Raw genomic sequence first — 10,819 nt, 5'->3', positions numbered from 1 at the left:
AGCTAGTTACCTAATTAATAAAAGAGAACATAGAATATATTATATGTAAAATACATTTAGGTTACACAATATGATTATATATATATATTTATTTAAAATAGAAAAACTCGGTTTGACCGGTCGAACTGGTCCGACCACTCAACCGGTTATACCGAGTCGGTATCATGTCCTTTCTTATAGGTTTTAGCCTTTTAGGGTCAAACCTAAAATAATTCGAACTTGGCATTTGCAAAATCCCCGCTTGATAATCGTGGTCGGAACGATTGAACCAACTCGACCAATTTGGGTTTTCAAGATTTTTTGGGTTGGTTAGTTGCTTTAATTTTCTATTACGGGCCTAGGCTTATTGGGCCTACATTATTAAGCCTAGATAGTAAACTTTTTGAGTTTCTTTTTTTCTAATCTCTAGTTTCTTCTGATTCCGCCATGATTGGGGGAGCAGAAAAGTCTAGTGTTTACTTGTTTAGAGCAGAAAAGATAATTAGAAGAGTTTATTTTTTCTAGTAACATCTCATCCATATAAACACTTGGCCTGATTTATTTTCTTTGAAAGTTCTTGGCTTGTCCTTCTTAAATTTTCGATATCTTTAAGGTACATCATCAAACTTTCATTTTTGAGATCTGGGTTCCGACAAAGATTCTATTTTTGTTTCTTCAACCCATTTTGCACTCCCCCATTATCGGATCCTGCTCGAATTTTTACAGGTACTGTAATAACTCTTCAAATCTTCATTCATTCCCTTCGCTGATAAATGAATGCTTCTGACTTTACTCTTTCTGTTTAAATCGAATTTGCAAATTAATTTATACTTTATGTGTGTATAGTATGAGTTTCCTCTTTTGTAATTCACATATAACAACGTGCTGTTTGCTTCCCCCCTAGAAAGCAGAGTTTTCTTGTCTGAAAATCCTTGTAAACCAAACGTGTGGTTCTTTTTTTCAATGTTTCTAGTTGCTTCTTTCTGAAGAGAGTTGTGTTAAAAGTCATAAAGTTTCATGCTTTCAATACAATTGTTTCTAAATTACTCCATTTCCATCTTCAGGTTTTAGATCAATGTAAAAGAAAGTTCCAAAAAGATCCAAACTTTTGCTTTCGAGCTTTCAAATGGGGGAGACACAGAACCTGCACTTACCTCTACGAACTCGGTCTTCTCTAAAGAAGCCCTTACTGATCGTTCTATTAGTCTGCATCACAAGCGTGCTCTTAATCTGCACTTACATGTACCCACAGCACAGCGTGAAGAGCCCCGCTTGCGAAGGTTTGTCCACCAGAGGCTGCCAAGCTGCGCTCTCCGGATGGCTTGACGTTCACGTCAGAAAACACACTGACGAAGAAGTCGCTGCTCGTGTTGTGATCAGAGACATACTCAGAATGCCTCCTGCTCTGACCTCTAGATCCAAGATAGCTTTCATGTTCTTGTCTCCTGGTACTTTGCCATTCGAGAAGCTCTGGGATAAGTTTCTCCAGGGTCAAGAAGGGAGGTTCTCAATTTACATACATCCGTCGAGGTTAAGACCAGTTCACATCAGCCGTCACTTTTCAGACCGTGAGATTCACAGCGATCATGTCACTTGGGGGAGGATCTCTATGGTTGATGCTGAGAGAAGGCTTCTTGCAAACGCTCTTGAAGATCCTGATAACCAACACTTTGTTCTTCTTTCTGAGAGGTGAGTCATCATGAATGTATCGAATCTGCACCAAAACATAACTACTTTATCTATTAGATTCAGGTTTAATTACGGGCTTCCAACTTAAAATCAATTGGTGATTAGTGGATTGACCCTAACCCTTTATATATTAGTTAAGGTCCTTTTGAATTCCCCAAGGGGTGATACTTATCCCCCTAATATTACTTACAGCTCTATTATTTAACTTTGCAGCTGCATACCGTTGCATACGTTTGACTACACCTATAGATATTTGATTCACGGAAATGTCAGCTTCATTGACAGGTAAAATAACGGACTCTCAGAAACTGTTAATATCTTTCTGCCATTATTAAATACTAATGCTTGCTTTTCTCTCTCTCTCTCTCTCTATCAAGTTTTGAGGATCCTGGTCCGCATGGGACTGGTAGACACATGGATCACATGTTACCTGAAATCCCCAAGATAGATTTCAGAAAGGGTGCTCAGGTAAACTTAATCCCTGAGTTGTGGAATGTTCTGTTTGGTTATGAAATGTTGATAATATGTATAGGAATGATGTTTTGTAAATCTGGTTTCTGTCCTTTGGGTGCAGTGGTTCACAATGAAGCGTCAACACGCTTTGATAGTGATGGCTGATAATCTCTACTACTCAAAATTCCGCCAATATTGCAGAGTGAGTTCAGCTTTCCTTTGATCAACCTTTTCATTAGAAGTCACCAAGCTTTTGATTTAAACTCGAGAGAAGTTTCAGTTTTGTCTTAACTTACTCTATTCCTGATCTGTGTTTCTTACAAAATTTGCAGCCTGGGGTAGAAGCAAATAAGAACTGCATTGCGGATGAACATTACCTGCCTACATTCTTCCATGTGAGTGTATCGAATTAATGCAATGTCTTATACAACTTTGATTCTAGTCCCTTAAATGAAATTCTTACTTTTTTTCTTCTTCTTAAAAGATGCTTGATCCTGGAGGAATATCGAACTGGTCAGTCACGTATGTTGATTGGTCTGAGCGTAGATGGCATCCAAAGACATACAGAGCTCGCGATATCTCACTCAAGTTCCTGAAAAATATCACGGTAATGTCTCCAACAACACTCTTTTCATCACATCAATTAAACATGTTATACTGTACTATCATGCAAACATAGACAGGTAGTTGCTTATCTGATATATACTTTCCCTCCTTGGTTTCTTGCAGTCAGACGACATGAGCGTGCACGTGACAAGCGTTGGCAAGGTACGTTGCTTGATTCTACCGTATTTGAAAACACTGAAAATGTGATATGTTTCTCTTCTTCATTTCTTCTTTATTTATTTTGCTTAGCGTGGAGATGAGCTGCATTGGCCTTGTACATGGAATGGAATTAGACGTCCATGTTACCTATTCGCGAGGAAGTTCCACTCAGATTCTGTTAACAAACTGGTCAGACTCTTCCCAAACTACACGAGCACAGTGGTCTGAGAGAGATAGAGAACCACCAGACACAAATTCTTGAAACTGGAACGAAACACTTCCAGATTATCTTTTGGATTGAATCGCATATTACTGTAAATTTTCTGAAGAATTTGATATTGCCTCTGGTACTTGATGTCTATTTAATGGGACAGGGCTACTCTACTTTTTAAGGCGTAGCAGTAGTATAAGAAAGAACTTAGAAGCAGAGATTTTTGGTTAAGTAATTGGTTATTGTTTTCTTTACTCATGGTTTGGTTAAGAGTGGACCGGTTTATGATGATGTTGTAATTTGAGCTGTTAGTAGTTTACGCAGCACAAGGAGTTGAGAACTTTTACTATAATATATGATATTTTTGCTCTTGTTTTAGATTAAAAGGCTGTGCATATATATATTGATAATTGCCATTGTTAATTAGAAAATAACTTGGTGATTAGTATGGTTTGTGCATATACAAACAAAAGCGTTGCTCACTTGTTCACTTACAAACGTGAACATGTTAAAATATGGCTGTGATGGCTCCTATCACTTATTAAAGATTTCTGACAAACTTTTTTTAACAAAATTTGAGAGTTTAAAATATTTTTGTTGGGACGTATTTATATGTAATTTTCTAGTTCAATGTTCAATTAGGTTTGGGGTTTGGTTCAGGACCGACCATATGGATGAAGCTCCGGGACTCAGAGTCTCACTGCCCTATGCTGGTTCATCTTGGAGTTTCTTGATGGTTAACAATTTGATGGCTAAACCAAGTGATCGAAAAGAACCGGTTTAGTCAGAATGAGACCGGTTAGTTGCGGCAGCCACTTTCTTTGCCGCATGGTTCATTCTTCTGAAATGACGAATTAGCTAAAGGAGAATCCTTTTTGCTCATTTCCCCTCGATGAAGCTCCATCCTCCTCGTCCTTCTTTCTCTCTCCAATCCCTCCTCAAAAGCGGCTTCTCCCCCACCCTAACCTCCTTCGAAACCTTCCTCCGATACCTCCACCGTCGCCACAAGCTCACCACCATCCTCCACCTCTACTCTCAGCTAGACTCCAACAAACTCCCAATCAACCACACCATCCACTCGATCGTCTCACGAGCATTCCTCAATCTCAACAGATACGAAGACGCCGCGAACTTCATCACCGCCCAGATCTCGAAATCCTCCCTTTTCCCCAATACCCGCACGCTGGACTCTCTCATCCGCGGATTCACCGATCCCGACAAGGCTCTCTCGATTCTCAGCGATTGCTTACGTCACCGTAACCACCGCCACGGCGCGTTTCCTTCCCCCTCGTCGTTCTCCTCGCTGATCCACCGCTTCGTCGCGAGAGGAGAGATGGAGAAAGCCGTCGAGGTTTTGGAGATGATGACGACGACGAGCGAGGAAGTGAACTTCGTCTCCAGCGCTGTGGTTTCCGGGTTCTGCAAGATCGGTAAACCGGAGCTTGCGTTAGGGTTCTTCGAGACTGCTGTGAAGTCAGAAGCTTTATCGCCGAGCGTTGTGACTTATACTACGATTGTCACCGCTCTTTGTCAGTTAGGTAGAGTTGATGAAGTTAAGGGTTTAGTTAGGAGACTGGAGGGTGAAGAAGAAGAAGGGTTTGAGTTTGATTGCGTTTTCTATAGTAACTGGATTCATGGGTACCTTAGAGGAGGTGCATTGATGGATGCGTTAATCCAAGATAGGGAGATGGTGGAGAAGGGAATAATCCGAGATGTGGTTAGCTATTCTATACTGATAGATTGGTTTTCGAGAAAAGGAAGGTTCGAGAAGGCGTTTGGGTTGTTGGGGAAGATGATGAAAGAGGGGATAGAACCGAGTTTGATCACTTTCACTGCTCTTTTGAGAGGACTATGCAAAAGGGGTAAACTTGAAGAGGCGTTTAGATTGTTTGATAGTGTTTTGAGCATGGGAATGGATGTGGATGAGTTTGTGTATGTGACTTTGATAGATGGAGTTTGTAGGAAAGGAGATTTGAACCGAGCTTTCGCTTTGTTGGGAGATATGGAGGAGAGAGGGGTTAAACCAAGCGTCCTTACTTATAACACTTTGATTAATGGACTGTGCAGGGCGGGGAGAGTATCCGAAGCAGACGAGATTTCGAAAGGGGTTTTGGGAGATGTTGTAACGTATAGTACTTTGTTAGATAGTTATATCAAGGAAGAGAATGTTGATGCTGTTTTAGAGGTTAGGCGTAGATTTGTAGAAGCTAGCATCCCTATGGACTTGGTTATGTGCAACATTCTCCTGAAAGCATTTCTATTGATCGGTGCGTATGGAGAAGCTCACGTGCTTTACAGGGCAATGCCAGAGATGGAGCTGACTCCTGACGCAGCCACGTATTCGACGATGATTGAAGGATGCTGCAAAACGGGTCAGATCGAAGAGGCGCTTGAGTTGTTTGATGAGTTGAGGAAAAGCTCGGTTTCCTCAGCTGTATGTTATAATCGAATCATTAGTGCACTCTGCAAGAAAGAGATGTTTGAAACAGCCACGGAGGTTCTAATTGAGCTGTGTGAAAAAGGTATGTATCTAGACATCCACACATCTCATACCTTGTTACATTCAGTTCAGGCTAGCGGAGGCGAGAAAGGAATACTCGGTTTGGTTTCTAGACTCGAGCAGTTGAGTTCAAACATCCCTCTTGCGTTGTTCAATGATGCTATATTGCTTTTATGCAAGAGCGGTTCTTTCGACACTGCGATTGAAGTTTATATGGTTATGAGGAGAAAGGGTTTAACCGTTACATGTCTTTCCACATTTCTAAAAGCTCTGTTGGACAATCACAGAGCATTGGATGCTTATTCACTTGTTGAAAATACTCTCCTTTCCATGGATGTTATCGATTACACAATCATCATCAATGGTCTCTGCAAGGAAGGGTTTATGACAAAGGCATTAGATTTGTGCACTGTTGCTAAACAGAGAGGCATCATTCTTAACATCATCACATACAACTCACTCATAAATGGACTTTGCCAGCAAGGTTGTCTTGTAGAAGCTCTTCGTCTATTTGATTCGCTAGAGAAAATCGGTTTAGTCCCGTCTCATGTCAGTTACGGAGTTTTGATCGACAGTTTATGCAAAGAAGGGTTGTTTCTTGACGCTGAGAAGTACTTGGACGCGATGATGTCCAAGGGACTTGTACCAAACATTCTCATTTACAATTCGATGATTGACGGGTACTGCAAGCTAGGGAGAACTGAGGAGGCCGTGAACGTTTTAACTCGTAAAATGATGGGAAGGGTAACGCCAGATGCGTTCACGGTCAGTTCTCTGATCAAAGGTTACAGTAAAAAAGGTGACATGGAAGAAGCGCTCAGAGTGTTTGCTGAGTTCAAAGGTAAAAAAGTCTCAGCCGATTTCTTGGGGTTTCTGTATCTGATCAAAGGGTTATGCACGAAAGGGAGAATGGAAGAAGCGAGAAGCGTCCTGAGAGAAATGCTTGTTTCAGAACCTGTTATTGAGCTGATTAACAGAGTTGATGCAGAACTAGTTGAATCTGAATCAGTCAGAGGCTTCCTTGTGGAGCTGTGTGAGCAAGGAAGGGTCTCTCAGGCTGTTAAGATCCTTGATGAGATCAGTTCCACGTTCTATCTGTCTGGTAAAAAAAACTTGGATTCTTATCAAAGGTTGCAGTCATTCAATGATGTTGGTGAAAAAGAGGTGGAGAAAGAAGGCTATGTTAATGGTTTTCAGAGTCTTCACTCAACCGTTAGCTCACTCTGCTCCAATGGGAAGCTGAAGCAAGCTAATGAGTTTGTTATGTCTGTTCTCTCATGTATGCCTAAATAGGTCAGTGTGTTTTCGTGACTGCTAAAACCACCAAAAGCCAAAGCGAACTCATCTGAGATAAACTGGTAAGTTACAAATCTATTTGCTTGTGTTTTTGCGGCTTGAGAATCTCTTGCAACTATGTGTTTGTACTTCTCATGAGTTCTTTACTTATTGTAGGACCTCTAGAGAGAATTATATATATATATATGAATCAGAGAGGTACAACAATAGGAGCTTGAGGAACTCTAGGCTGTAATGGAACACAGTCCCAGTCTTTACCAGCTCGAACCACAGAGAAATGCTTTGGAATCCATGACTGTCCAGAAGCCTCTCTTTGCCTCCGAGACTCTCTCTGCTTCTCCTCCACATCTCTCTTGCCTTCTCTTGCCTTCTCCCACTCTTGCTTCATGATTCCTTCGCTGACCTCGCTCCACACCATCGCAGACTCGCTCTCACTCACCTCCTGCATGTTCTTGACAATGGGTGTTTTGAGCTCTGCAATGTTTTCACTCGCGTTGTATATAACCTCAACCTCTCCAGTCTTCAGATTTTTTGCAGTAACGGTTCTGAAAACATTTTATGGACACACTAAGTTATGTTTTGTAACTTGTAATAAGATTTGAAAGATGGGTTCTGTTTATTTGTTACCTGTCCCATTGTCCAAAGAGTTCATAGAGTCGTCTCCCAGAGGAAGATTCAAAGATCTTGCCTTTAATGGATCTCTTGTTGTTTCCTGTGAATCTACTTAAGAATGAATCAGAGAGTAGTTGCAGTTCGGCCTCGAGTCCAGTCTCCAGGCACTTTATCACGATCTTTCCTGCCCAGTGAGCTCCTGTCACCGGAAGAATTGTCATCACAAGTCTTGGCTGGTTCATTTCGTAAGTCTCTTTTTGATTTAGAAGTTTCACCACTCTTTTACCCTTGACCTCGACGTCCACGTACGCACCTTCAATTTCAAAATAGGACCCACTTTGTATTAACTTTGTTTTTATATTTATGTGTATCACTAAAGACATTAATAAATTTGAATTTTATATCAATTTTGAGGGGATAAATTAATTAATAATTTACCAAAAGGAGGCCAAAGAAGGATATAAATTGTGATTTTGTACCACGAAATTTAGGTGTGAAGTATTGACAAAACGTTACGTCTATGTTTTCTTTCTCGTGGGTTGCATGAAGAGCAGACACTGGTGGATGATGCGATATCTGCAACAACAACAAAAAAAAAGCTAATGATTATACTTTTACATTGAAATAGTAACACTTGTTATTAATTTAAATAGTATAGACACTTGCTTGCTCTACGAGAACGTTAACGTAGCCATTGGACACATGGTGAGTTTCGCCGACGATAGGATTATACGGGGCCAGACCAAAGATCAATGGCCGGAGAGTTGAGAGGTTCCACGTTACGATTGATTTGAGCCGTTCGATTGGTTTGTCACGGCGACCACACTCTCCTAGTAAATCTTGACCGTTCAAACTGTAGACCATCTCGCCATAGCACTGGAGTTGCGATCTCGGTAGGTTCAGTTGAGGTGGAAGCTTTTCACGGTAAATAAAAATTATTAAGTTAATTTATATATAAGAAAAAGGAAGTAAAAATCTGTTCACCAAGCCAGACCATTGTATATCAGTATATGTATATATTAAGATAATGGTAAAATATTTTTTTCTCATTATTTGCCACAAAATATATTTCCTTTTATAGCAAACTATATTATCTACCACAAAATAGATTTTCTTTTGTTGGTAACTGAAATCTGTGGAAGATAGAGATTATTAGACCCAAAAGTGGCAAACGTATAGATCAGAGAAGAGGGAGTTACATACCTGGAAGTTAGTGAGATCGGATCCTGGCCGTACGTTTTTAAAGAGACTTAGGAAGTTAGGATACGTTGTATGAGATTCGAAGTTGTATGTTCAGAGTCTTTCTCATCGTCTAACGAGAAAGGCTTAACCAACACAACCTGCTTTCTCATTCCTTCTTGTTCTTCCGCCTTGCACACAAAACAAACCAATGAAACATAACTATTATATATAGTGAATAATCATATGAATGAAGTAAAGCACATACCATATAATAAAGTAAGACTGATTATAAGCAATTGTTTTGACGTTTGTTGATTTTAAAGATTCTATGAACAAAATATCAGAAAGAGAATCGGAAAGCCAGAATGATCTAACAGAAACAAAAAGGTATATTAAAATTAGGTAGTGGATGCTATTAATAGATCAACATTTCCGAAGAGAATCACCTTACAAGGCAAACTATTAAAATGGAAGATAAAAAGACAAGGAAAACGTATATGGGCTCTGCTTAATGTGTGTGTATATATATATACACGCATTGTTTTAATTATAAATGATGATATTTTTGTGAACCATTATTTATCATTTCAATTTTATTTTAGATAGCAGCATTACAAATTAATATTTGCATAACCTTATTACTTACCAAAAATGAAACTAAAATAATTATGATTTTTTTGGAAATTTATCAAAAATTAAATTATCATATAAATTATCTCTTTTCACAAAGATAATCTTTAAAAAGTTTTCTGACATGTTAAAGAAAAAAATATGTTTAACCAAAAATATAAAATTTTGTAACTAAACAATTTCCTATTACTCTAAACTAGTAGTGTTGGGGAAAGTCACACGGCGCAGCGGAAATACTAATGGTCGTGTTCCCCTGACCTTGGTGAACCTGTGAAGAAAATACTTCGACGATGGCAGAATATAGTATAAGCGGAAACGTAAATGAGACAATCACTTTTTACGTGGAAAACTTTCTCGATGTGAGAAGGAAAAACCACGGGACCGTAGTCCACTCAACAATCCACTATATAAATGTTTGTGAGTACAACCACGTCCTCCCTGTTCAACAACCAGAACAGAACATAGACACTAGCTTCAAAGAGCTATCTCCAACACAAACAACAACAACAAGAGAGCAACACAAAGCTTCAAAACCGGCAGCAACCAAACGACCTCATCTCACAAGGATTCCGGCATCCAGAGACTAATCCAACCGTACAAATCTAAGATAAACAAGTCAACAATACCTCCGCCAAATTTCAGCTCAACAAGAGAAGATCTCACCATCGGATTTACCAAACACCCAAGACTGTCCTGCTGAAGAACTGTGACGACCAGCTTCACTAAAACCCAGAAAACAGAAGATCCAACCGCTGAAATCCAAATCCCTTAGGTGAATCTCTAACACACTGACTGAAGAAGCTTCCCACAAAATATCAGCCCGATCAAGTTCCGTTTGATCCTCCAGAACCAGTCTTGAAATAGCCTGACGAGTTTTCTCCTCCTTCTCTCTTCTTTCTCTCTTTTGTCTCTCTCTCTAAACTCTATTATTGTGAGTCTACAGTGAAAAGGGTCATAAGAATTATTATGTCTCATGCCCACTTGGTTCTCTCCATCTAGGAGGGACCCATCAAACTCCCCCTCCAACTAGATGGAAGAAACAGCCATTCCGGCTATCTCTCGGCATACCTCAAGCTTCCCCCTCGGTAATGACTTCGTCATCATATCAGCTCCATTATCATCCGTATGAACTTTCTCAAGTTCCACTTCCTTAGAAGCAACCACATCACGTATCCAATGATACCTCCTCTGAATGTGTTTTGACTTCGAATGAAATGTAGAATTCTTCCCGAGACAAATAGCGCTTTGACTATCACAAAGCAACACATACTTTTCTTGCTTGAAACCGATCTCTTCACAGAAGTTCTTCATCCACAACAACTCTTTACAAGCTTCAGTTGCGGCAATGAACTCTGCCTCAGTGGTAGATAGTGCAACACACTTTTGCAACCTTGACTGCCATGCCACAGCTCCACCCGCAAATGTTACCAAGTAACCCGAAGTAGATTTGCTAGAATCAGCATCTCCCGACATGTCAGAATCAGTGTAACTGACAAGCAATG

The 10,819-nt window shown here is 40.0% G+C and overlaps 3 protein-coding genes across 3 annotated transcripts; 2 read left to right on the top strand and 1 right to left on the bottom strand.

Annotated features, from left to right (window-relative positions):
- The first annotated feature begins 420 nt into the window (after window positions 1-420).
- On the top strand, window positions 421-3,388 carry LOC106313018. Its single transcript, XM_013750732.1, has 9 exons — window positions 421-705; window positions 1,044-1,668; window positions 1,882-1,953; window positions 2,046-2,136; window positions 2,243-2,323; window positions 2,454-2,516; window positions 2,606-2,728; window positions 2,851-2,889; window positions 2,977-3,388. The coding sequence occupies exons 2-9, from the start codon at window positions 1,106-1,108 to the stop codon at window positions 3,112-3,114; spliced, it is 1,170 nt and encodes a 389-aa protein (XP_013606186.1). The 5' UTR covers window positions 421-705; window positions 1,044-1,105; the 3' UTR covers window positions 3,115-3,388.
- Window positions 3,389-3,899: 511 nt separating this feature from the next.
- LOC106318331 (pentatricopeptide repeat-containing protein At5g57250, mitochondrial) lies at window positions 3,900-7,512 on the top strand. Its single transcript, XM_013756261.1, has 2 exons — window positions 3,900-6,955; window positions 7,050-7,512. Exon 1 carries the CDS (start codon window positions 3,990-3,992, stop codon window positions 6,888-6,890), a length of 2,901 nt encoding a protein of 966 aa, XP_013611715.1. The 5' UTR covers window positions 3,900-3,989; the 3' UTR covers window positions 6,891-6,955; window positions 7,050-7,512.
- LOC106318332 (oxysterol-binding protein-related protein 4C) lies at window positions 7,058-9,159 on the bottom strand. Its single transcript, XM_013756262.1, is given in 7 exon segments — window positions 7,058-7,438; window positions 7,521-7,818; window positions 7,985-8,081; window positions 8,172-8,420; window positions 8,709-8,765; window positions 8,768-8,875; window positions 9,134-9,159. Coding segments are annotated over 6 exon segments (1,146 nt in total). The 5' UTR covers window positions 8,858-8,875; window positions 9,134-9,159; the 3' UTR covers window positions 7,058-7,083.
- Between the last annotated feature and the right edge of the window lie 1,660 nt (window positions 9,160-10,819).

This window comes from Brassica oleracea, chromosome C9, assembly GCF_000695525.1.
Source record: "Brassica oleracea var. oleracea cultivar TO1000 chromosome C9, BOL, whole genome shotgun sequence".
Taxonomy (NCBI): Eukaryota; Viridiplantae; Streptophyta; class Magnoliopsida; order Brassicales; family Brassicaceae; genus Brassica; species Brassica oleracea.
This window is presented reverse-complemented; position numbering and strand designations above follow the sequence as displayed.